The sequence below is a fragment of the Triturus cristatus genome, chromosome 12 (assembly GCF_964204655.1).
Source record: "Triturus cristatus chromosome 12, aTriCri1.1, whole genome shotgun sequence".
Taxonomy (NCBI): Eukaryota; Metazoa; Chordata; class Amphibia; order Caudata; family Salamandridae; genus Triturus; species Triturus cristatus.
In genome coordinates this window covers 617,525,321-617,553,217 of record NC_140595.1, presented here as the reverse complement: position 1 = coordinate 617,553,217, position 27,897 = coordinate 617,525,321, and the positions used below count along the sequence as shown (strand labels likewise).

Sequence of the window (27,897 nt, the reverse complement as noted above, 5' to 3'; positions counted from 1 at the left end):
AAGTAATGAGAGATTAATTTTGTTATTTGTTATCAGTTCTTAGATATGCTGTGCATGTTTGAGTGTACATTTGCACTACTCCCACAGCATTATAATGAAGCTGTTTTTGCTTATACGTTTCTTGGTCTGGGATGTGTATTAGGACAGCTAGGATGGAGAAGCAAACGTTTTTTCAAGGATGTTGCCGATGCGGGCTCCTGTATTACAAAGCAAGGGAATGCAGAGCACATCAGGAGGATTGGATGAGAGGATCTAGTGTACTCAATATGGCCTGATCTGGTCTTTATTGTGTAGAGTTTGTGGTATGTTTGTCTTGTGGTATCTCTCACCCATCGCTGCAAGAGACCGGACAAGCCGGTGAGCCTCATAACAAATATGAAGAGACAATAGTTTTTGTAACTCCACAAATGCACATTGGGCTCCAAATGAATTGCTCTCCATCTATGCACAAGTAGAAAACACCTCTGATCCGCAGTCAGGACCCACGTATCTGGAAGATGGAGTGTTTGACATACAAGTTGTACAATTCCTGGAGATACTATGTATACAAAACGAAAGCTAATTCAGTCCACAATTACCTCGGACAATGGGTAACTGACATTAATGGTAAACTGACATTTTAAATATAAAAGGATCAATAATATGACTTACCACAGGAATGTGAAGTTTGCTGAGCGGTTTTCCATCAAGAAGGTATGATCCTGTGTACGTAACATATTCTGCATAACACTGAGGAGCCTGTGGTGTAATGTAGCAGAGTATTTTTCGCTTCTCTTCAATTTTTTTTCTGATTTGAAGATATTCAAAATATGGGTTAGACCGATCACTGTGATAGGGTTCAATCTCATCCAGCTTTATAGCATCAACAATAGCTGCAAGTGTCTGCTGAATCATCTCTCTAGTTTGCTGTGTGGTGGTGATTATATGCTGCTGAAGTTGCTGATTGGGACGCTGAAATTTGCGCTTACGAGGATGCTGAGTCTGAGTGTCATCCTCCTCAGATACTCTGCACTTGGCTCGGGTAGATGGAGTAGACACTGGGGCAAGCTCTTTCTCCGCAGTTGTTACATGCTGCTTATTCTGATTTGCAAGCATCTGTGCTCTATTTCGGGTTATTCGCTGAGGGATATCATCCATCTTGGGCGTTTTTGGAACTTCAACCACTGACTTTGGTACAGGATGTATGGATTCTGTCGAGTGAGTATTACCTTGCAATATGTCATTCTGGGCAGGCGATCTATCAACTCCTTCCTGATGTGCCATCTCTTGTAAGGTATTATCCACTACACATTGTGGAGGACATTTAGGTGAACAACTATCCACAGTTGTGCCCTTCACGTGAACATCTGAAGGCTTTGTTTCGGTCTCTTTCTGGTCAGAGGAAGATAACTGCAACGGCTCTTCGTCAAACCCAAGTGTTTCTGAATTGCATAAATCTTTCTCTTCTTGAAGAGTCAAATCATCTTCTGCACTTTCTGTGGGACAGTTCAATTGTTTGTGGACATGAGACTCAGAATTGAATTCTGGTTTAATAGTAGGAAGAATAACCTCTTGATCATGATCTAAACATTCTAGGTTATCAGATGCCTTAGCAGGGACAGTCACATCTGTTTCCTCACACTTAATAGCTCTTTGTGCAACCAATGTGTTCTCTACTACTAGCAATGATGGTTCAGCCATTTCTGAATCAGGACCTTCTTCCACTTGAAGAGGTAATTCTGGCAATGAGAAAGGTCCAAGATCCAGTTCATCCCCAGAGTTTGCAAATGGATCAGACCAAGGTTCTGGTTCATCTCTACTGGTGGGTTCAATACTACTGACTCTTAAGAAATTAGTGGCTGGGGGTGACATAGACTTATTTTGAGTTTCTACGGAGATGTAAGAGGACTGTGAATGCATCGTAGATGGTTCTTCAGGGAGTGATTTGCAGTTAAAAAATGTCTCTAGTGGAGTAGGCGACATCAATGAAGTCTGCTCAGCTGAAAGTGCCCTGACCCCTGGTTCTTTTGGATCCTCAAAGCTGGTCTGCGATGCTAACTGGTAGGACATGGGAGAAACTGGGTAAGGGGACTCAGTGGAAATAAAGGGTGTGGCTATGGAAGCCACTGTACTTTGAGAACTAAAAGGTTTGGGGGATGCATTACATCTTGGAGATTTAATCAAAAGCCCTGAACCCATGGACCAGCTTACAGTATGATCTGAAGCATTGCCCATCAAACTTGGGGGTACAGCAAAATCAGACAGTCTTGTAGGAGTAGTGGCCCAACCCAAACTGGCTGGTTCTGAAATACCAGAACTGAAAGGATTTTCTTCAACAGGGGTTAAAAATCTAGATTCTGTAGATTGGAAACCAGTTGCAGAGGGCAAGAATCCTGGCTCTGATGGTGTGAAACCAGTCTCGGAAGTTTTATAGTTCTGTTCCAAAGGTGTCAAGTCTGACTCAATATCAGAGTCCAAAACCTTAAAGGGATCCTTTGAAGGGGTCACATCAGGCTCTGACTGGATCAGGACAGGCTCTGAGGGAGCAATGCCAAGCTCTGGGGTAGTTGTACCAGGCTCCGCAGCAGCTGAGCTAGGCTCCGCAGCAGTCGCAACAGGTACCACAGCGGTCGTGCCAGGCTCTGCAGCTGTCACAACAGGCTCTGCAGCAACCACACCAGGCTCCGCAGCAGCGTCAAACTCAGGCGGGACAAACTCAAGATCCAAAGCTTTAAATACTGGTTCTGATACAGAAAAGTCTGGCTCCACAGCTTTATAACAAGTGTCTGATTGCCCAAGGCTAGTCTCAGAAAGGGTAAACTGAGGCTTTGATGGTGTAAAGTTCGGTTCCACACCAGGCTCTGCTGAAATATAGCCAGGCTTTACACAGGGCTCTAATCGAGTGAAGCCAAGTTCCAAGCCAGGTTCCGATGGTGTGATGCCAAGTTCCAAGCCAGGTTCCGATGGTGTGATGCCAAGTTCCAAGCCAGGTTCCGATGGTGTGATGCCAAGTTCCAAGCCAGGTTCCGATGGTGTGATGCCAAGCTCCAAGCCAGCTTCCGACGGTGGATAGCCAGCTTCCGACGGTGGATAGCCAGCTTCCGACGGTGGATAGCCAGCTTCCGACGGTGGATAGCCAGCTTCCGACGGTGGATAGCCAGCTTCCGACGGTGGATAGCCAGCTTCCGACGGTGGATAGCCAGCTTCCGACGGTGGATAGCCAGCTTCCGACGGTGGATAGCCAGCTTCCGACGGTGGATAGCCAGCTTCCGACGGTGGATAGCCAGCTTCCGACGGTGTACAGCCAGGTTCCGACGGTGTACAGCCAGGTTCCGATGGTGTACAGCCAGGTTCCGATGGTGTACAGCCAGGTTCCGATGGTGTACAGCCAGGTTCCGATGGTGTACAGCCAGGTTCCGATGGTGTACAGCCAGGTTCCGATGGTGTACAGCCAGGTTCCGATGGTGTACAGCCAGGTTCCGATGGTGTACAGCCAGGTTCCGATGGTGTACAGCCAGGTTCCGATGGTGTACAGCCAGGTTCCGATGGTGTATAGCCAGGTTCCGATTCTGATGGTGTATAGCCAGGTTCCGATTCTGATGGTGTATAGCCAGGTTCCGATGGTGTATAGCCAGGTTCCGATGGTGTATAGCCAGGTTCCGATGGTGTATAGCCAGGTGCTGATGGTGTATAGCCAGGTGCCGATGGTGTATAGCCAGGTGCCGATGGTGTATAGCCAGGTGCCGATGGTGTATAGCCAGGTGCCGATGGTGTATAGCCAGGTGCCGATGGTGTATAGCCAGGTTCCAGGTCAGGCTCAGATGGAATAAAGGTCTGATCTGATGATGCATAGCTAGGTTCTGATGGCATAAATTGTTCTGGGTGATCATAGCCTGGCTCAGAATTCAAAAATGTATGTTCTGTAGAGAGAAATCTAGGTTCAGGCGATGTCAAGTTTTGCCCAGGAGTTAAATAACCAGCCCTGCTGCAAGGAACTGGGGATGAACAGCTTGTCTCATGAGGCAAAATCGAAGCAGCAGCTTGCTGATTTTCAACTGAATCCATATGTATGTCAAGATCAGGTGGTACAGCACTTTCAATGGAAGGTGCCAAGAACTCATCTCTATGTGAAGGGGATGATTTAGCTTTCAATCCAGAATAGATACTTTCAGGTGATTGAGCTGCTCCACCAAACGCCCCTGAGGCACACTGTAAAGGTTCTGCTTTAGGTGATGGAATGCCTAATTCTGGAGAGTAATAGCCAGGAGACAAACAGGAAAACTTTTCATTCGGTGTAGAGGGGCAGGGAACCTTCTCAGTCAGGTGTTGCACTGGGGAGTCATAATTTGATGGAACAGGAACACTTTGTTGACGGAAAAACCTGCTGTCACCAACAAATTCTTCTTCAGATACTCTTCTGATATCTACAGAGATGGAGCGATAAAGACTGGTGGGCCCAGTAACCCTGGTTGGGGTATGACTTTGGTTTTCAGATAGTCCACTTGAAGCACTAGAGTATCTGTCAAAAAAGGAAGGTGAACATGCATTCATTGACATGGATGATACAGGTAAAGAATGCTGTGAATCAGCACAATCAAACATCAAATCTGTATAGTCTTCATTGCTGCATGATGGAGTCCTCGGTATCTGCATTATCTCTTCATAGCTTGGGCATGACACAACAGATGCTGGTACCGGAACACCAGTGGGGCGGTTCTGGTCTGGTCTTGGTGAGGCTGGTAACATTTCCTTCATTAGAGGGCCATTGAGCCAATCTTTTGAATCTATACCAGACTGATTTTTATGTTCTGGGGAAAGTATAGGGTTTAAAGGGCCGGACTCCTTGAGTTTTTTATCCTTTTGCTGGGGCTCTGGAGTTGGTGTTTTTTTAGCGGAAAGATCTACGTTCTTTTTACGCAAATCTTCAGAGGTTTTATTTTTATCCTTCAATTTGGGGTCACCAGACCTGTGCCTCATTTTTTCCATCTGCTTCATTCGTTCTTTATGTCTCTTGTGCCGTTCTTCAATTTCTAAATCTTTTTGGCTCAGCATCCGTTCAAAACTAGTCATCATTAGATCCCCATCACCCAAAAGTTTTTCCCTTGGTCTATTATCTTTCTTGTTTCCATCTTTGGCCAATGTCAATTTATCACTGACATTAGTTATCTTGATGGAGTCACTCTTGTCTTTCTCATGAATTTCCCTTCCTCTGTCCTTTGGTTTAGTTTCACTAAGCTTGACACACTCATCCTTCGACTTCTCCTTATAGGGAATTAATTGATGACTTTCTTTCTCTTTTGATACAGTTTTTTGGTCTTCTTTGTGATGTCTGAACGAGCCATCCAAGTGTTTTTCTCTATGCTTATCTCGTTCTTCTTTACTCTTTTCCCTATGTTTGTCTTTCTTTTTCTTTTCCTTTAACACACTGTTTGTGATACTGTATGATTTTTCTTTTTCAAGCTTCTTGGAAGGATCTCGATCCCAATCAGGTTTACCCTTTTTATCAGAAGGCAAGTAATCTACACCTTTGTCATATTCTTCCTCTGTTTCAGTTTTTACACTACAAGTAATGTTAAAACCATCACCATCTAAAACCGAATGATCTTTCTCACTCTGTGTTGAGTCCTTTCGATGACATGACTCCCTAATGTCATCCACTTTTTCTCTTTTTTCTGATTTTTCTTTCTTTGCTTTATCTTTTTCATGGCTTTTCTTAGATGATGATGAGGAGTGTCTATTCCTCTCTTTTTCTTTTAACTTGTCAGGCAAGCTAGGTAAAAGGAGGGAATCTTTAAATTTATCCTCAGATGTGTCTGAATGGGAGAGGGTAGACATTTCAAAGAGGTTGCTCATTCCTTGATCCTGACCCCGGTCTGTGAAACTGTCTGAGGACACCTCACTTATTTTATCAAAGGAGTCATCTTGAAATTCATGGAGGGCTGCTTCTTCTAATTTCTCAAGCATGCTCTTTTCAGCCTCACTGCTTCTGGAAGAATCCCGCCTCTTTGCATGCTCTTTATCTGGTCTATCCTTGTGCTTGCTTTTCAATCTGTCATCCCCAGGTTGCTTTTTATCCCCCTTTTCCATTACTAACTTTTGTTTGGCTTTCTTTTCTTGGTTTGAATCAACAGATACCCTATCCCTCCTGTCTTTATGTTTTTCCAACAACTCTTTATAATTTTTATCTCTGTGTTTCTCCCCTGAACTCTTCTCTTTTTTGTCCTTCGAACTTTCTGCCATACACCGGTCCTTTTTCCTATCTTTAGGATCTTTGTCTTTATTTTTTTCAGAAGTATGCTGCCTGTCTGAAGAGTACTTTCTAGACTTGTCAGAGGAATAAAAAGTTTTTTCACCGAGGGCATCTTTCTCTTGATAAATGTCCTTACTATGTAGTTCCCCATAGGTCTCATTTGTTTTTAAGCCACTTAGATTCAAAATATCGGTCTCATCTTCACTTTCATCTGTAAAGATATCAGCTATACAGTACCAGTTCTCTCTTCCCTTTTTCTCTTCTCTTTTGTCAAATTCTCTCTCTTTGTCACCAGGATTTTTTCTTTCTTTCTTCTCTTTACTCTGTTCAACTGATAACTTCTTTTCCTTGTTATGCAAGTCTTTGTATTTTTCCTTTGCATCTTTTTTCTCCCTGGAAACTTTATCATTATCCTTGTCTTTTTGGTTCTTTTCTGGCACAACTTTCTCGGATTCTTTTGATTTCTCCCTATGTTTTTCTGGCTTTAGCTTTTCTTTTCTGTCTTTTTCACTTAGATCCTTCCTGTCCTTTTCTTTTCCTGAATGATGCCTCTCACGAGTTTCTGCAGTCTTTCCACTAAAATCAATTTCAGATTTGTCCTTGTGAAACATTTCAGTCCCATACTCTTTAACCACTTCTCTGTGCTGCTCCTCTGGTTTCTGTTTGACATCTTTTCGCTCTTTGTTATCCAAGGAATCTTTTCTGTCTTTTCCCACCTCACTGGAATCTTTTCTGTCTTTAATGGTTTCAGCAGAATCCCTCCTTTTTTTGTCCTCAATTAAATAAACAGATGTACTTTTAGGTTTATCAATTTGGTCCTTTTTATCTGGGATTTTCTCTGGATAGTCTCGCTCTTTTTTCTTTAAAGAATCTTTGATAGTGTGTCTTTCATTTGAGTCTTTCCGTTCTTTGTTTCCTTTCTCCTTTTTTTTATCTTTAAACTCTGCTTTCACTGTTTCAATGATTAGTTTTAATGTATTGTTCTTGATATCCACATATTCTGTTTCTTGCCCATCCCAACTGTCCTCTTTAAAATCAAAAGAGTCGGAGGACCACAATTCTTGCTGGTCATCTGTCTCAAAAGATTTTGCATCTTCACTGTTCAAAAAAAGGCCCTTGTAACTTAATTCTTCAAATGGTGGTTCCTCCTTGATAACCTTTTCCTTTTTAGATTTCTCCTTCTCTATTTTAAAAAAGGGATCTTTTTCATTTTTTAAAGCCTTCTCCTCTTTCAAGTCATTTTTCTTATCAATCTTTGCCTGTTTATCTCTGGATCTTTTCTTTTTTTCCTCTTTGTGTGTTTTGATTTTTTCTACCTTGGGAACTTTTTCCTTGAGCGGTTTCTCTTTTTCAGATTTACTCGCTCTTTCTTTCTCCTCCTTGGATGTTTTAGATCCATCTTTACTCCAATCTTTTCCTCTCTTTAACAACTTTTCATCTTTGGAAGCCTTTACAGCATCGTCTTTTAAAGTCCAGTCTTTTTCTTCCGACCTTGATTTGAGCATTTTTTCCTCTTTTTTGGAATACTCCCTTTCATGCTTTAGTACTTTTATTTTACTTTCAATGGGTTGTTCAGATTCCCCAATTAGAACCATATCGCTCTTTTGCTTAGAGTCCTCATAATCGTTCAACCCTTTCATGATTTTAGCATCTTGGTTGGATGGACATTGACTCTTTTCTTTTTTATGTTTGTGTTTCGTTTTATGTTTTTTTACCACTTTTCCCTCTTTGTCCAACTTTGGAATTGTTCCATCAACGTTCGGAAGCAAAGAATTTTTCTTCTCAAAGACACTGTTGTGTTGACTGTTCTTTTTTGTAGTCTCAGTTTTTTTCCGAATCTGTTTTACAGACTCTATGCATGAATCCTCCGATGTATAGTCTGAGTCACTAGTCGGTCTAGTTCTTGTGGAGTCCGACAAAGAACTGACATCTGACCAAGGTGGAGAAGATATAGTCTTCCAATTATCTGTTCTCCAGTGCTTGTTATGTTGTTCTGGGAGATTTGAGTTATGTTTTTGTGATGGCAAACTCCCATGAGAAGAGGCAGAGGAGGTAGAGTGAGAATTAAACAATAAGGAATCTTTAAGCACTAATGGAGGGGCTTTCACACAGTTTGAACTTTCCAAAGAGAGCACACCACTCTCTCCACCCACCAAGTGTTCACTTTCAGACTCAGAAGAGTAAAATACATCCTTTTTGCCAAAACGCACTTCCTTGTTTTTTATATCTTTCTTTCGTTTCTTTTTCACTTTATTTTTCTCTTTCTGTTTCGTGATGGACGGCACTCGAGGTTTGACTGGCAAAATAGCAGGGACTGTCATCCGGAGCTTTTCTGGGGCCCCAACAGTTATTATTCTATCCTCCTCATCCGAAGTGTCAGACAAAATGCGTCGGGCAGCTTTCTTTGGTGCAGCTGCATTTTTACAAAAAGATTTAACTTCCATTTTAGGTATAGCAATTACACTGTCTTCTTTACCATCTTTCCGGAAGTCCTTTTTTAACAAATGTTTGTCATCAGCTGGTGGAACCCGGTCTTCTTCGTCATCCTCGTCAAATTCATACTCATCCTTTACAGGTGTGTTTTTTGGTGCATCTGGATTCTTACTTTTGCGCTTTGATCCCTTCTCAAACTCAGAGTCTGTATTATTGCCATCAACAGAGCTAGAAGGGGCAAATGAAGGCGCATCTTCTTCTTCAGAACTCTCTGCAAGCATAAAGAACACATTAGCAAAGATGTTACAAAAAAATGCAATAAAATGTTTTGCATTATGTATATTATGTTACAGTAAACCGTTACAAAACCATTAATAAACAAGCATTTGCAATGCAATAGGTCCCGCTTTTACGAGAGTTTGAGCTATTGGCATTGTAAATGAGTGCCTTTTATTTATGTGTTGTTTTTAAAACAGATACAAAGCATTGTCATTTATAATGCCAATAGCTTAAACTTTTGCAAATGGGAGACCTATTACATTGCAAATACGTGCTATAATTATTTTTTTAAGGCGTCAGGAGAAAGCTTGTCAGACCTGCAACAGGTAGGACAAAGCTATTTGAAAAAATAGTGCTCAGAGGCTGTAATTAAAGCCTACCACAGCAGTTCCAACAGATCAGCACTGATTTGCAAAACGTAAATTATTACATTGGACCCTTTACACCAACGGGTCCAATGTCATGCATACATCACAAATACAATACAATGGAAGCACTTATCCAAAAGGAAAGAACTGTCGAAAGAGAAAACAGTGAGGCAGTTTGCCACTTCTGTGTCTCCTTTCGAACTCTTCTCGAAACATAACTAGAACACATTGTTTTCTACTGTTGGTAAATCGCTGCTATATAAAAGCACAAAAAGTAAGCTGTACGTAATCTTGAAATTACGGTATCATTGGAACGAACACAGTTTGTTTTGGTTAGCCATTAAAACTACAGATCTTAAAGGTGTATGCGATTGGTACTTAGGTCTAAATATAACCCCCTTGGCCTCACAAGCAGTAACTAATAAATATTGAATTATCCTAATCTTTGGTCCCGATAGTCATTCTTTGCAAAGAAAATTATAAATTTATATAGTAAAGCTGACCTCACTAAAGTAGCTGATTTCCCTTCAGTGTTGGAGTGTTTGAAACCTGTCTCATATCCATTTCGACTTGCTCTTTGCTTTAAGGGTCCCCATCAAGGCCCGATTCTCAAATCTTTTTTCCATGAGAAGGCGAGACACGATTGATAATTCAGGAAAGCTTCATAAATCACACACTTTCACATAAAATCTTGGTAAAATAGGTTATGTTCTCACAATCAGCATGAGCCATTAACTGCACAAAGCCAGGAACCCCTCAATATTAAAGGCTTCTTCTCCGCATCAGCTGCCACTTCGTATCCTCAGCAGCTTGGCCAGTGTCCCTTAATCTCAATGGCACGCCCTCGAGTTGCCGTGCTTTATTTACTGGCCTGGAGACTAAGTGGTACTGAATATGCCAGAACATTGAACATGCCAAAACATTGTGATTCCTGCACATTAATGTATAGGCCTTTCACCCAATGAGGCATTTGGCGTGAGGCTGGTGTTCAGCAAATCCAGGCATTAAGAGTGCAGTCCTGAGAATGGTGCTTTACACACTGGAGTATTGTGGCTACTGGCCCCAGGAGGGAATTTCTCATACTTGGGCTTTGTGGATACTTGTCTGTGTTTGTAAAGATGCGAGATACTGGTTTGGAGATAAGGCATTAATTACTGATTGCAGATTCTAGCCTAAGGATGATGGTTTACATAGAGGAGCATTTCCGATAAAAGCCTTGGGAAGTTGGTTTAGGAACTCTGGCTAATGGCCTACTGAAAGGGCATTTAATAGGGGGCACTGTAGAAAATGGCATGACTGCGGAACTATACATGTATGTGCAACACTGACCTTCCTTTAATACCCAATGTGCCTGTGTACTGGATTATTTGGTTAGTTCGACTTCTGAACTAGTTACTATTGCTGTTTACCCCTGACAACTTGCACACTTCAGCAACAGCTTGAAATACCACAGCTTCACGTTCTTTTCATGCTCCTCTGGCTCCCTCTTGCGGCTTAATTGTAATGTACATAAGTATTGTGGTACCAACTTTCTCTTAACGAGTGCATTTTGTAAGTGTAAGAGGCAGCAGCCCTTAGAAGAGGAAGCTTGAGCGCAGGAGGAGCGAGGAATGCGGTTTCACGGGAAGTGTAGCTTCAAGTGACAGGCATACAAAAGCAGACGTCCTGGAAGTGTCAGATTGAGTTTTGATTAAGCACGCGAGTGATAACTCGGCTCAGTAATGTAAGATGCCGTGTGCGTGCAGCAGGGGGAGAGAAAGTGAAAGTGCGCCATGCGTGCGTTCTGCTGAAACACCGAAAGACGCCGTGCGCGCGCGCACATGGGTTGTCTCCCTTCGCGAATGAAAGCGACAACAATAGAGTCTCGCCAAGGCGAAGCAGCTGCGCTGCGTTCGCTAGGCGAGACCCAAAACATGCTACACCTAGGAACTGCATATAACATTTGCAACAACTGCCTCACACTTCTTGAATGTCCTTGATTACTGAAAATAGCAACCAAAGTAAATTATGCATAGCAGTCATTTTCTAAACCGAACTTAATTTGAGAAAACAGTAAATGGTCCTATTGCTAAGATGTGAAACGCAAATTCTGACTTCTTTCCACCCTCACATTTAACCTGTTTGTAAGAAATTAAATTTGTAGTTTGGTCAATTCGCCACTGCCAAAAGTTAAATGCTTGCATGACAACACAAATTCTAGCTCCACTCCACCAATCTTGAACCCCAAGCTGTAAAATCAGAGACTACTGTACTACACTGTGCGGGCAGTTTTAGAATGTACGTATTGTGATAGATTTATTATGGCAGAGTAGTTAAATAAGGAGATTACTACCCATACGTCAGTCACTTATCACTCTGTTGGGCAAAAAAGGCAAATGGTACTAAATGATATACACATTCATGTTTTATTACAGAAACTTCAATAACAAGGCACAGTTATGTAATGGCTTAGCATAATTTAATTTTTGAAACAAACACTTCTATTTTCATCTAGGATGTTAGCTAGTCAGTATAAATCCAAAGTGAAGTGTAGCCTTAAGCTTATAGGTGTACCCTTATTAGTTAAAATAACATTAAATCTCTAATTGTTTCACAATGTAGTGAAAATTAGGTTAGGCTGTTTTAAAGCCGCTTTAAATTTGTGCAGCATAAAAAGTTAGGCGCGGAAAAACACTAACACATCCCAGAAGCATAATACTGTTACACATGAAAAAAGGATAGCAGTCCACGTAGTCTCTAGATCACATTTCTTTCTTAGCTGACACTTATCAAAGTAACCAATTCAGCTTGCAATGAGCAATGTACAACCTGTTTTATTAAGGAGTGTTCTTGTAAGCTGGAAACAGTCTAGTGGCTCTATGGAAATGCCAATAGACAAACAAACCTTTAATGTAGGATGCTCAAGCATTGTGAATCTCCCCCCAAAACTGATCCTTAGTTGGAGGAGTAAACGCTCTATAGCAGACCTTGCAGTATATTAGTTTATGGCTTAACACAGGAGCAGGTGATCTACATCCCTGTAGGATTCTGGTACAGGTAACAATAGACCACCTACTGCTGCATATCAACCACCACCAGTGCCAAGATCTTTGAAAACACTAACATCCCAGAAGCATAATACTGTTACACATGAAAAAAGGATAGCAGTCCACGTAGTCTCTAGATCACATTTCTTTCTTAGCAGACACTTATGAAAGTAACCAATTCAGCTTGCAATGAGCAATGTACAACCTGTTTTATTAAGGAGTGTTCTTGTAAGCTGGAAACAGTCTAGTGGCTCTATGGAAATGCCAATAGACAAACAAACTTTTAATGTAGGATGCTCAAGCATTGTGAATCTCCCCCCAAAACTGATCCTTAGTTGGAGGAGTAAACGCTCTATAGCAGACCTTGCAGTATATTAGTTTATGGCTTAACACAGGAGCAGGTGATCTACATCCCTGTAGGATTCTGGTACAGGTAACAATAGACCACCTACTGCTGCATATCAACCACCACCAGTGCCAAGATCTTTGAAAAGACTTGATAGGATGACTGTGCTTTGTATGGATTGTATTGGATTACCACTGTTAAACAGAGGTACGTCTGATTCCTTACAGAGGGTACACTAAAATGTGTGCTGAAGAACCATTGTGCATTCCTGTAATTCTGACCAACTGCCAAATCTGAAGACAAAGTCCGCATCAATCTTCTGGAGTGGAGGAAGTACTTTAGATCAGATATCCAGATATGGCATAGCTCTCCTCCCTTTTTTTTAATAATATAGTATTCGCACTATTCCTATCCTTTTTATGGGTAGGACAGGCTAGATGGCTAGTAACGGGAGGGACCTCTCAACCTCCTTGGATGGGGGCTTAACTTTAGGTGGCAATGAAAGCTGTACAAATCAGTTATTCTTCTTCCTAAGAGGCACCATGTATCAGTGATTATTTGGGTGCTGTGATGCTCAACAGAGTAGGCCTCCTTGGATATTGTGGAGGATGACCATCTGGGGTATGTCAATAGGAATTCTTGGATGGAGGAAGAGGTTTATTTCTTCTGAAACACTCCTGTTTCACTGCCTGATTCCTGAAGAGGCTCCTAGCCTTTAAAGACTTCGTGAAGAGGCCCCTATCTTAGGAAAACGACTTTACTGGCTGACTGGGTGGAGAGAGATTTCAGTGGTACTGTTTTGATGTGACACACCGATTTGTTCTGACCATGCCCATCTTCTAGTGCCTGAAGGCATCATCTATTAATGGATTAAACATGTTCTTCCCATCAAAAAGACGGTAGTTAAAATGTTCCTAAGGCATCAATTTCATGATCAAATTACTAGAATGGGAGTTTGCCCTGGTGTCTGTACATAGACATTACCCACTTCAGGACCACAGCTTCTTTACCCTCATGAACTGTACTCCTGAGCAAGCAGGTCAAACAAGTACCATAAATAGAGTAGCTACCTGGCAATGAAGGAGTTGGTGTGACTATATTGTACAGTTTATATAGTACCTTATATCACTAAAGATGCCATCAAGTGATCCCGAGTTAAACTTAGTTCCTCAGTAGTCGTCACAGTTCCCATTAGAAGGTTGCCAAATGTAGTATGTCCTACATGGAATGTGCTGGGCGATGTTCAAAGACATGCTTAAAGCATGGTGCGTATATCATAGCTTGTGGTGTGGGAATGTCACAATGGAAAGACACTGTATGGAAAGAGTACGTTTTAAAGCACTCCGATTGCTGCTGCTTAGAGCAGGGCTTGAATTCCACAGATTAGCTGTCTGGATCGAGATTGAAATTCTGCAAGTTCGAAATTTGTTTTTGGTATGGGTGGGACTGAAAAAGTCTTGTTTGGTGATTAGTGTAAAGGTACTGTTGAAAGAAGAGTTTCTTCAATTGCACAAGAAGTGAAACACATTGCTTTGAAGGTGATACATCCGCCCACAGGCAGCCTAAGATGCCGGTGTAACAGGAGTTTGCATAGCGTTAGGTTGAGAAGTAGTTCTAAATATTTAGTAGATCTACAAGTATTAGAGACTGCGGAGTGTGCTGATACTGAATAACCCAATTCTATAGCCGCCTTTGATTTTTGATGAATGCTGTATAGAATATTTTTAGATACATCAGCGTTATCAGAATAAGAAGCCCGTTTCGGGACGTGGTCATGCAAGATAGCTCCCCGGCACTATGCTGTAATTCTGCAGTATACTGCTGGCTCCCTGCTGGTTGAGCACCCCAATTCGCTGCCCGGACCCTTGACAAAAGGTGGGGTGCGGATGGCTCCGTTTGCTTCGAGGGAACCGCATGATTGACGGATCTTAGTTGGGGACTGAAGGTCGGCAGAGCTGGAGTCATGCAGCTTGGGGACCGCCATGCCAGCCTGTTTTTCCTTGGCTGATACAGTGCACCCGACATCCTCCGGGGGTGCCCCCAGCAGTAACCCAGGAAGGAGGGCCCCGAAATCGGGGGCCGCAGCAGGTTGATGTGGGAGCAGCCCATGGAGGATGGTGAGCCAAGTGGCTGCGGCTTGCATGGCTGTCGCTGGCGTTGCCATGGGCTCCACTGACTCAGAGGAACATTTGGCTGGGCTGGGGATTACCACGAGGGCCGTGTGACGGCTCAAGTGACTGAAGGGGGCCCTGCCTGAACAGCAGTGGGGGTGATGGGACACCCCGGATCTTCATGTTGAGAGACACACGACCAAATTGCCAAGACCACTGAATGGAGGCAAGAGCCCCTACGACTGGCCATCGGAGGAAGAGGGCGGAGGCCTGGCTGTGGGGGGCTGGCTGATGCGCTTTCACCCCCTCCCCGAAGGGCAGGGCGTCCCTCTGCCATCGGAGAGCATTGAGCTGGGCCACAGCGATATTACCGAGGACTATATGGCCAACTCAGAAGTGAGGTGAGGTAGTCATCGGCACATGAGGGAAGGTCTAAAAGGAGAGAGTGAAGGCCATGTAGCTTACATGGCCTTGAAGGCCAGGTGCTGCTCGGGTGGACCTGTGATTTGCAGCGACTGGGCGGACAGCGAAGACCAGGGCTTCCGCAACAGACTGCAATCTGGAGGCGAAAGCCTCTATGAGTGACTGTCAGGCCCAGGGGGCATTGGCTGGAGCACTGAAGGCACTGAAGGCGGCAAACGAAAGCCTGACTAAAGGGGACTGACCGGAGCCCTCTTATTGACCCTACCCCCACCCGCCTCTTGCAGCTTTCTGCACATTGAGAGGTCCTGCTCGTACCTGGCGAAATGTCTACACCCTGAGGCCTGGGCAAGGCGCCCGCTGTGACGACCGACAGCCCACGCCTTGCACTAGTTCTGGATCTGTGAGCCCTCTCAGCTCCCCCCCACCCCCAGTGGGTAGGCTATGAGGAGGTGTGGTTGGAGACTGCGAATAGGTCCCCCTTGTGACAGTAACCGTGCACCTGATGCAACACTGGGCTCAGACGCCTGGGTACAGTAATTCACCTTCAAGAGGGCCAGATGTACGAGTTACTTACATTCGGTAGCGATGTATCTGGTAGAGATGATTCTAGCCGCAGATTCCGTCACGTAGAATTATCCCCAGGCGCGAGACTGGATCCGGAAACTTTTTTGCAACAGCATCCCTGCGCGCTGGGCGACATCACGCGACTTCGCCAAGGCGTCATCCGCATACGTGACGTCAGCGAGGTCACATAAGACCCGCCCCGGCACGCCTACGTCAGATTTCTTCGGAGAACTTTTCCGCACCACAACACAGAACCACCAGATAAAAAACTGTGGAAGCATGGTAACAGTGTGCGAAGAGCAGAAAAATTGGAAAGAAACGGTGACTAACCACACCACCAGAGTAGTGCCAACACCGCAGAACCCAAGGGCAGGGAAAGAAGAAAGAAGAAGCAGAAACCTGCGCAGTCACCCTGCCAGCACATAGACAACCTCCCATCCCTGTGACCCGTAGGCAAAGAACATGCGTAAAAGTCGTGGCACACGTAGTAAGCCCCCCCCATCCTGAGCAAGGAATGGGACCAGTCCCAAGACAGACAGGGACAATAAACCTCCAAGTCACCCCAACCTAGAGGGCAACCACGCACAAGGGACAAGGGCAAGACAAGGCCAGATGACCCTTAATCAGAGGATAGCAATGGAAGGAGGGGAGGGAGGACAGGAATAGAAAGCAATCCCCCCCCAAACCTGGAGCAGCCAGCGCAGCAGGGCACCGGAGCACCATCCTCCAAAGGGGGAATGAACCGCCCCCAGATGGAGCCACCCGTCAAGAACAAGGAGGGCACTCACAGGAGACACAGCCCCCCACCGGGAGGCTAGTACCGAAGACCAACCCAAGAGTCCTCGCAGAATAGGGGAGGAAGGGCGGGCCGTGAAGAAATCTGCGGCTAGAATCGTCTCTACCAGATACATCGTTACCGTAGGTAAGTAACTCGTACATCTGATAGAGACTACTAGTCGCAGATTCCTTCACGTAGAATAGATATCCTAGCCATACTCCCTGGGAAGGAGGGTCTGCGAAAGGACCCCACCAGCCAATGCAGAACAGAGGAACCCCACAGGGGACCAGATCTGTGGACCAGGTAGAAACTCGCCCCTGCCAGGCCAAGGGAACCCCACAAGCAGAACCCCACCGACCCCAAGTGGATGGAGGAGGGAAAGAAGGCTGAAGAGGCTCGCACACTCACAGCAGAGTAACCAAAAACACCCCCGATGAAGGCATGATAAGTAGCCCAAGCAAAGCAAAAGGTCCAATCTCAGGGACAAGTCCGCGCAACAACTCCTGCAGAACCCACACACAGTCAACACAAGGGCCATCCAGTAGCCAACAATGCCAAAGTCCCAGGGAAAGACGTAAACGGCCAGAAAAGACACTCCACAACCAGAACAACCGGCCTAAGAAGGCCCAGAACCAACCCAACTCAGAAGTAACTGAGGAGGGGACGGAGGAGGAGGAGGACGGAGCCCCGCCAAGAGCCTTTGGATGGCGGCATCGGCCGGGGCATGGAACAACTGGCTGCCATCAAACGGAAGGTCGATGAGTCCCTCCCGAATATTCTCAGGGAATACTCCGTCCCGAAGCCAAGCATGGCGACGGAGAGCGACTGAGGAAGCCATGGCCTGGTCCACCACCTCTGAGATGTCCAGAGCGGAGCGGAGAATAAACGCCGCAAGCTCCCGGCCATCCAATGCATGCTGCCGTAAGTCCACCTGACCAGACACCTGGGACGCTGCAGATCCCAGAGACTCAGTCGAGTCCCACAAACATGAGGAGGCCCTAGCCAGCACACACAAGGTGTTAAGGGCCCACAGGGCCGCGCTGGTCGAGGCGAACATGTTGCGCCCCCAAGAGTCCAGCCAGCGGGCCTGTCAGGACGGCGAAGTCAACAGTGGCGGCAGGTATTGAAAAGCAGTCTGCAAAAGGGAGCTGGCGGCTGAGGGGTGAAGGGAAAGACACGCCAGGTCATGCGGCGCGGGGAGGTGCCGGTGCAGAAGATGCGGAGGCACCGGGTCCCCTGAGGCAGGACGCCTCCAAGCCCTCGTCAAGGAAGAAAGGAGCGAACCTTCAAAGGGATGTAAGACTTCCCTCCCACCAGAGCCCTGGTGGAGGACCTCCAATAGAGGGTCCGCCGGAAAGTGAGCCACCGGGTCACCCATGCGCAGGATGCCCCCGCCTCCGTAGGGCCCCACGGTGGAGAAAGCAGCTCCTACGTGGGCGACGGCTGCAAACTAAGGCGGCCGTCCCAGAGGCCAAGCGGGATGGGCAAGGGCCAGACCTGGAAGTCAGAAGGAGCCGAAGAATGAGGGACCTGCCGCTCTTCCGACGAACACCTCTGCCTCAGGAAGGGCAGGGAGCCGCCCTTCGATGCCGTTGAGAAAGACACCACACCGCGACCAGTCTCCGGGGAGGATGACACCAATATACAGCGTGCCTCCGGAGAAGCAGCGTCCGAAGACAAATCCGCGGTGCGACTCCTGCGCGGAGCTGTAGAGTACGCTGCTTGAAGCAGGACGTCGGCACCATCCTGCGTCACCGGACAAGGTACCTCCAAGTCACCCCGCACGGGAGGCCGGACAGGACCACCTTGTCAAAGGACCGAGAGGGGCTCGGGGATGCGACCCGAGCCCCGGTGACCTCCCGCGACACCACAGGGACCCCCGCGGGAGTTTGAGGTGAGGCAGAGACGCCATGGCCTGAAGGAGGTGCCCCAGAGGAGCTGCACCCCAGCCTCCAAGCCTGGATCCGAACCAGTTGGCACCGGAGCCACCGGCGGCGCCGCGGAGGGTCCTTCGCAGGGCGAGGGATCCGCCAACACCCCAGGAGGGGAAGGAGAAGGAGACGCCAGCGAGGCCTGCAAAGCCACTGCATATGTCTCCATTTGGACTCTCGACGCCCCAACACCGGGAAACGGTCAATAGGATGACACGCGGGGCCGTATCACCCGCGGAGAGTCCATGCCCCCGGTGGGCCAGAAACCAGCACCCGGGGACAAACTGTGACACTTACCCACCGGGGAGCGATGCTCACGTGACATCGGAGAAGGGCATGGACTATGACCACAGCCGTATCTGAAGCCGTCCGCCGAAGCAGACCGAGGGGAGGACGTCTACCTGGAGAGACGCGCCGAGAGAAGTTTCATCCGGCGCTCCCGCCACGACTTCGGCTTCAACTGTTGGCACGCCGCACAATCTGTGTGCCTTGATCTTCCCCCAAACACCACATACAAAAGAGGTGAGGGTCCGTCGCCGACATAAGACGCCCACAAAACGTGCAAGTTTTGAAGCCTGAAGGCATTCGCGCACTGTTCCACCAAGAGGAAATGGAAGAAAAAGGTGCCCAATTAGGCCTGTAGCAAGGATCGGATCCGCTTTGCACGCGGAAAAGGAAAAAACTGACGTAGGCGCACCGGGGCGTGTCTTGTGACCTCGCTGATGTCACGTACAGAAAGGACGCCTGGGCGGAGTCGCGCGATGTTGCCCCGCCCCAGCGCTCAGGGATGCTGTGGCAAAAAAGTTTACGGATCCAGTCTCACGCCTGGGGATAATTCTACGTGAAGGAATCTGCGGCTAGTAGTTATCAAATACCTGTGTACTAAGCATGGTGTTTGGAAAGGTCACCTGGAAGTGCATGGTGTGGCGCTGTCTGAGGGTGGAAATGCATCCCGCAGCCGAACGTGGAACCATCTGGCGTGCATATATTGACAGCAATTGAGAGCTCGAAGCAGGTCCTGGAACAGAAGATGGACGCCATTACATTAGTAGTGAATTTGCTGCGTGCAGCTCACCAAAGATGGAGGCCTGCGGTGCAGTGAGGACGCTGATCTTCGAGGGATGAGGTGCTGGAGGCTGAAGCTTCTTGTAGCCCGAAGGTCTCTGGAGTGCAGAGCCAACAAGCCTTGGCAACAGCAAGTCGAGATGGTGTACAGGGGTTTTTTGATCCAAGCAGCTCCATTGAGGGATACGGCCTTCAAAATTGCAGAGAAGACAGGTCAGGCTTCTAGGGAACTGTAGAACCCCCACCTAAGTTGCTGGGCCTCAGGAAGTCCGTAGGAGGACAGGAGCAGCAGAAGAGTCAGCTTCGTTGCGATGTGTGCAGATGCAGGGGAATGACTCCTTCACTCCAAGGGAGATTGCTTCAAATGTCCTTGATGCCCACAGGCCTTATGGATAACCGGATGAAGCACAGAAACAGACACAGAAGACATGAAGAACAGAAAGACTAGGAGCAGCAGGAATCTTCCTTGATGCAATCTCGGTGCCGGTCGAAGTACAACAAACTCCAACTGTCCATAAGGTCGAAGTGTGTCTTGGTTTGAGAGGAGAGTCTTGTTCCACGACAAATCTGTGGACCCACCCACAAGGGAGCCATTAAGTACCCTAGGAAAAAGGATTAGAACGACTCGGGGAGGAGGGGCCCTCCCAGAGGAGGGGCTGGACAGAGGGCAGGAAACTCCTGTTCTTGTCCACTTTCATGCCAGAGCGGGAACCAAGGGTTCCTGAACTGGCTCAAACCGCAGTAAGAAAGGAGGGCACCAAATGTGTCCTTCAAAAAAGTCTAATGGCGCTGGAAAGCACCCCATCCAGCCCAATACAATAATTCCTGTCTGGGGGGTGGTCACAACTCCCTGTGACAGGAAAACTATTGTTCTACCTTCCCCTTCTCGAGCTTAGCTCAGCAGCAGGAGGGCAGAATCGGGTCTGTGGTCGGCAGCAGCACTAGCAAACCCTGAAAGGCTGTTACCTGGAGTACAGGGTGTCCTCTAGGGAAACCCCCAGTACATGGGATAATACTTCCTGCACCAAATTCAGTGTTGGGGTAGGATTACAACATGTTTGATACCAAACATGCCCAGGTTTGGTGCAGCCACTATTTAGTTAGACATCTCTTAATGACTGATGTCCACTCTATACCCTAAAATGGCTTACCGCATTTACAAAGCCTGGATAATCGACTCCAGGGTTTGTAGGGGTGTCCTACTCATGCAGGCGCACCCGCACACTTGTAACCAAGCACACTGCACTCAGGACTGAAGAGCCTGCCAAAGGGGTGACATATAGCTTTTAAGTGCAGTGACCTCAGATATAAGGAAACATATCTGTTGTGAAGGGTGCTAGCACCAACTCACACAGGCTGCAATGGCAGGCCTGTAGTCAAAATTTAAGAGGACTCCCATGGGTGACACAATACATGCTGCAGCCCATGGGAGACCCCTGGTGTACCTATGCCCTGGGTACCTTAGTACCATATACTAGGGACTTATAAGGGTACACCAGTAGCCAATTGTGGAGGTACCAAAGTACTAACCAGAGACAATTTAGGGGAGAGAGCACAGATGCTGGTGTCCTGATTGGACGGAGCCCAGCAAACTAAGTCAAAAACATACTGACAACGGGCAAAAAGTGGAGGTAACCTGCTAGAAAGATCCAATCTTCCTACACCATGCACAATAACAGTTGAGTGAAGGCTTGGGGGGGTCTATCTGACACAAGAATGGGAAGACATCAGTTTTGCCTATATTTAGGCATTTTCACTGGGGAGGAAGCCGGGGTTGGTTGAGATTAAGTTATGTTTTATGCAGCTGCATGACCTAAGCATTGATACTAATCTGGAACAATGCACACAAGAGAATGCATGGTGTTAGCAAGAGGGGGACTCACGGGAGACTGGGAGGGGGCAACGGAGACTGGGATGCCTGTGCACATTGTGGGGGTTTCTCTCCTGAAACGTCTAGGGTCTACAAGGCTACACCAAGTGATACTGTCCTGATATGGGCAGGAAATTTCAATTGCATCTTGGACAGCCAACTTGACAGAAGGCCCCCCGAGAGTGTTGGCCAAGCAGGGCATTGCAGAAGTGCTGACCGCAGTCATGGGGCAGGTCGACTGCATAGCTATCTGGTGTACTCTCCACCCCATGAAGTGTGAGTTCACCTATTACTCAGTGGTTCATCAAACGTATAGCAGGTTGCATAGGTTGCAGGTGTACCAGAAAATGGGAGGCCAAACACAGGATGTGGAGCACCTGGGCAGATTTCTATCGGACCACGGGCAGGTGCTCCTCACGTGCATCTGGGCGCACGTGTGGCCAGCCGTACCTACATGGCGACTCCAGCCAGACTAAGAGATGCAGCATTTAGATCACGCCTTAGAGACACAATCACTGGTTACTTTGCTGACAACTGGGGGTCAGCCTCAATGATAGCACTTGAATGGGATGCGCTCAAGGTAGTCTTACGTGGGAAATGCCTCACAAAGACATACTGAGTCAAACGCATGCTGCAAAGTTGGCTCGGAGAACACAAGCAGAAACTGGTTAGTATGCACAAAACACTTTGGTCCATTCCATTGCTGAAAAGGAAATGCAGGTGGTGAGACACCATAAGTGATATCTGGAACAACTTGGATAAATCCATTTGTTGCAGAATTCAGTGTTTGATCCCAAGGCACTTGACAGTTTATTGGTGGCACTGGTCTGGGCGGGCCAGCGCAGCAGGGTAGGCTTTCCAGTCCTCAAAGTTGACCCCAATTAGGAGGGACTCTGCCTCCCCGATCTTGAGCTGTATTATCTGGCCTCACAGCTACAACATGGGGCCAGATGGTGCTCGGATGAGGATAACTGTGAGAAAAGTCTAAGGGTTGGGACCCCAGAAGCGGTATACTTGCTGTCTATATTGCTAGCAGAATAAAAAAAAAAACAGATTACACCTGTTTGTAGTACAACAGGTCACCCAGGCTTGGGCGAGTGCAGTCAGGATAGTGTTTCGTAAACCGCCATTTTCCAGACATCTCCCAATGATGTGGATGTCCCCGTTCACAGACCTCGATCGTGAGGTCTCCTTGACTAGATGGAGAGAGGGGGGATGCAAGCTGCTGGGGGGCCGATACCTGACAGATGGCTGTCTCACTTTGCAAGAGGTGCAGGAGTCGTCCGGGTTGGACCAATCTCAGTTCTTGCAATTTGCGGCCCTGACCAGGGTTGCAAGGAGATTATGGCTGGACTTCCTAACCACAACACGGGAATCCAGCATACTGGGTGTGCCGCTGGAGCGTGGCTCCTCCAGACAGCAAGTGTCGCATAGATTTCAAAGCCATAATTCCTGGTGGTTGGCTGCAGACAGATTTACTAGACTAAAGAGTCCTGCAGGACCGAACGGGCAAAAATGCAGGTCCCTACGGACCTGCCTGTCCAGGCAGTATTGTCTTGCAAATGTGTGCAGTAAAGTTGACTTTACAGCCAGGCCGATGTCCAGGACTGGCACTCCACAAGCCAACACCGTGGTCGCAGCGCTTCCTCTGGTGGAATGGGCTCACAAGCCGTCAGGAGACTGCTTCCTAGCCAGGGTGTAGCAGATTTTAATGGAGATAAGGAACACGCCCAAAACGGTTCGCTTCTGCACTGCCAGACCTTTTTTTAAGCTCCTACGTAACCCACGAAGAGTTGGCCGGAAACCTGGAAATCTCATGCAGTCAAGGTAGAACGACAACGCTCTTTTGGGGCCCAGATGGTGGAGATGCTCCTCTTCATCAGAGGGATGCAGAGTAGCAAAAAATGTGGGTAGTGTGGACAACTGACCCAGACTGAATGGGATCACCACTTTAGATAGGAATGAGGCATGGGTGCGAAGCACCACCTTATCCAGGAAGGTCATAAGGTAGGGAGGCTTGGATGACAAAGCCTACAGCTCGCTGACCCTTCGGGCAGATGTTATGGCCATTAGAAAGGCTGTCTTGATGGTAAGCAGCAAGAGGAGAGTATTGTGTAATGGCTCAAAAGGAACTAATAGAAGCTATGTAAGGACCAGACAGAGATCCCACAGCGGCATGATAAAGGGTGTAAAGGGAAACATATATACAAGCCCTTTCAAGAACCTATTTACAATAGTGGACTTGAATAAAGAGGATTGGTCCAGCAGCCACAAGAAAGCTGACAGAGCAGAAAGATAACCCTTGAAAGTACCCAAAGCAGAGCTCTGCTGGGCAACGGTAAGAATAAAAGGAAGAATATTAGATAGAGAAGCAGGAAGAGGCTCAATAGACCTTTCTATACAATATTTTACACATTTGACAGCGGCAGGCGTATACTGTCTTAGTGGAGGGCCGCAAAGATATTACATAATTTGGGAGGAATGTCGAAGCCAACTGTCATCGCTCAATCTCCACGCAAGGAGGTGGAGTGTTGACAGGTTAGGGTGGAGGACCAATCCCCTTTTGCTGTGACAGGGGACCCTACTGAAGGTGCAGCATAATCGAATGATTGATACTCATTCAAAGAACCTCTGGATATCAGACTCTCCTTGCCCAGTCCAGAGCCACATGGATGACTTGGGTCCAGTTGCTCTTGAGAACTCTGGGCAGAACTGGTATGGGCAGAAAGGCGTAGAGGAGGCCTAGACTCCACTCGCAACGAAAAGTGTTGCAGAGCAATAGCCACATTGGAAATTTCAGTGCATAATACTGCTGACATTGTGTGTTCTCTTCAGAGGTGAACAGATCTAACCAAGTATCTCCCCACTGTTGAAAGATCTTGCGCCACCTCAGACTGGAGAACCATTCGTGATCCGCTAGGCATACACGGCTGAGTTCATCCACCCTAGCGTTCAAAGAACTTGCAAGGTATTGAACTATCCAGGGTCATGCCCTGCTGTTCTAGCCATGTCGAGAGACGCAGGGCCTCTTGACAAGGGATCCACGACCCCACCCGCCCTGTTTTTGCAGTACCAGATGGCAGTGGTGGTGTCCGTGAACACTTGCACCAACTTCTCTTGACAGAGGGAAGAAATGCTTTCAATACTAGCCAGATCTCACAAAGCTCCAACAAGTTGATGTGGAGCCCCGACTTCGTCGGAGACCAGTGTCCCCTGATCACCACCTCTCCTAGATGGCTGCCCCATCCCAGGAGTGATGCATCTGTCACTACTGTGAGATCTGGCTGGGGAAGGAAGAGGTGTCTGCCTCTGACCGAAAGGCGGTTCATTCACCACCACTGCAGATGCTTTGGTCAGAGAGATGCCCCTGATGCTGCGTCCACTTAAACTTCAGGTCTCACTACAAAGCTCACATAAGCCATCTGGCATGAGTTACCAAAAGGATGCAGGAGGCCACGAGTCCCAGCAGCCGCAGAGTCACTCACCAAAATCCTGGCTAGAGGCTGAAACATCGGTATCGTAACTTGTATATCCTGGACTCTGTGTTTGGGAAGATAAGCCAGAAACTGCACTGTGCTCAAAACAGCTCCAATGAAAGGGAGCGTCTGAGAAGTAGTCAGGTGTGACTCCAGCACGTTTACAGAGAACCCCAACAAATGCCATAGTCTGGATGTGGGAGACGACAGCCTGGGGCGAGGATGCCTTCAACAGCCAGTCGTCGAGGTAGGAGAGGACTGATACCCCTTAACCTGTGTGGATGAGCTGCAATCACCGTCATTACCTTGGTGAACACTCGAAAGGCGTTGGTAAGGCCAAAGGATAGAACAGCGAACTAAAAGTGCTTGTGGCGAAGATGGGCAGGCAGGACGGAAATATGGAATTAAGAGTCCTGCAAGTCGAGCGCAACCATCCAGTCTCCCGGGTTCAGGACAGGCAGAATCTGAGCAGGACTGAGCATCTTGAACTTCTCTTTTTTGAGGAAGTACTTAAGGGCACTGAGGTCAAAGATAGGACGAAGGCATCGGTCCCTTTTGGGGGACAGATAGTAGCGGAACAGAAACCACAGCCTTCATCTGGCACCGGGATCCTCTCTATGGCTCCCTTGGCCAAGAGAGCAGTAACTTACTCTCGAAGTAAAGAAAGGTGATCCTCCATCAGCCAATCGTCTGTAGGAGGAAAGGAGGGAGAGGTAGTCTCGAAGGGGAGGGAGTAGTCCCTTCGGACTATCTGTAGAGCTCACTGATCCGAGGTGATGTCCCACCAGTGATGGAGGTGATGGCGTATCCTGCCACCAACTAGATACTCATGATCTGGGAGGATGGGACTAGGAGGGTTTGAAGGTTGAGGAGGAAGGGGTGGTTTGTATATCCTGGTAGTCAAACTCTAGGAGGACAGGAACAATATTGAAGGGAGCACTGTGCATGGATAGTTTAAGTAACGAGTCTGGAGAAACTGATTGGGATGAAAACGACCACTGCGAGGAGTCAACCCTGAGCTCTGTAGGGACACATCTGAATCAGATGGTATACAAAAAAAACAACGTTCAAGATCAACACTAAATTACAGGAGTATGCAAAGCATGTGCATCAACAGCTAAATATGCCACGAACTGGGAGGGAATACAAAAAGTTAAGATACAGTCCTTTCATAAGGGTAATAAATGTAACAGTGTTATGGGTACAAGTCTAGGTACCTGTAAGGGCAAAAATGTTCAGGAAATGGCCATGAAAAACACTAGAGTTTGTGGCTATCCTGAAGGATAAAGCATTCATGAAAGGAGTGGTCGACTGTCAGAGAAGCTACATGTGGTCGACTGTCAGAGAAGCTACATGTCTTAGTGGTTGTGTATGTCCGGAGTACTCAATTTGCGGAGAGGCAGAAAAAAGTTTCCCATATGTGTAAACAATCATTGCATGATTAGTAACCTGGGAATCATTAGGGGATACTTCTGGTACAGTTAGGAGGTAGGAGCGCAGCTAGTCGGAAATTAGGGTTTTAAAGAGTAATCAAATCGATATTTTTAAATTTGGGATAGTTTATGCAAAGATTACAAGACTCAAGGTAAGTCTGATGTGAAGATAGTGGTTGAACAAAGGTACATGGCTACCGGTGGCAATACCTAGTTTTTTTTGTTTGAGGGGGCGGGGGTGTTGTATGCCACACTATTTGTAATAATTAGAGTGTCAAGGCAGAGAATGCATTTTTGACTATGGTGAAAGAAGTGGCCATTTTGAAACATCAAGTGTGTGTACAAATGGTTATGTATTATTAAGTAAAGGTCTGTGTGTGTATTTTAGCTCAAGCAAATGGTAACCTAATTATCAGGGACACGGAATAGAAAAATCATGAACATTACAAAACAGAGAACATTTTACATACAATATACAGGTGTTAATCATAGAGGGCAATGTAGACTAGATTGTCCTGTGTACATAACACGTTCCCTACTCTTCCTACAATGAAACATGCTATCTTTTCAAGTCTTCTGTAGAGAGTTCCAGAGATACAAAATTTACAGTAATTAACATCAATTCATAATGAACATTTGCCAATGGAAAGCATGTATGTATCATTTTTGTTGCATAACTAAAGAAAGTCACTGGATTCAAGACTGTGGTTCATCTGGTTCTTGCATATGTACAGATTTATTTCCATCGAAAATTATTCTGCAGGATTGTTTCACAATGAGTGCCAGTCAATGTGGTGTTACTGTCATTGATCCCAGACTGACGTCAATGTTTGGGTTTTATAAAACCCAAGTGCTGAAGTACGCAGTGTGAATGTAGAAGAGGGGTTTTAACCTCTACTAACTCTATTCCTTACTCAACGGCTGGTTGGTAAAGAGTTGATGGCATCTACAGCAGGCAGTCTCGTCATTCTGCTTTAAGCGTTCCGCTGAGGCACGCCAGGTCAGGTTTCCACTTCCGGGTCATCAAGTATTTGAACCCGGATGGGAGAGCCTGACGCTGCTTCGTCTTGCGTCCTTGATGCCGGAAGCCAGATATCCATGAGCAGTTAAGGAGCTCCTCCATAGAATCCACAACGCAATGAAATCCTCAAGTGAAGCGAGACTCTCATATCGCCTTATCTATGCATAAGGTCCCGCTCCATTGTTGTTACCAAAGATCACAGGAACCGCCAGCATGTAACTACTTGTGCGCTGAATGGCTTAATAAAAACAAAGAATTGAAGTGCTTTCCCAAAAACATAGCGCAACCAGTGTGACGCATTTCTTGTCTCCGAGTTGGAGTGCACTTTGGGCAATATTCAACGAGCGCTGGAGCGCTTCCTGGGGATTTTCTGTTCTTTTGCACTAGAGCACTTGCTGGGCATTTTCTGTTCTTTTGTGCTCGAGTGCTTGCTGGCATTTTCTTTTCTACCACGCTCGAGCACTGACTGAAAATGTATCTACTTGCGCTGGAAGGCTCACTAGTTAATTTAGTTTGGATGGTTCCTTGTGTCCCATCATTTCAG

General features: G+C 46.7%; 1 protein-coding gene across 3 annotated transcripts in view; it reads right to left on the bottom strand.

Annotated features, from left to right (window-relative positions):
* The window catches only part of ANKRD11 (ankyrin repeat domain 11), a 1,275,279-nt gene that overhangs the window by 71,297 nt on the left and 1,176,085 nt on the right, over positions 1-27,897 (bottom strand). For all 3 annotated transcript variants that reach the window (XM_085639477.1, XM_085639476.1, XM_085639475.1), the window contains one exon: positions 652-8,933. In XM_085639477.1, the coding sequence (XP_085495603.1) occupies positions 652-8,933 (8,282 nt within the window). The remainder of the gene's footprint in view (positions 1-651; positions 8,934-27,897) is intronic.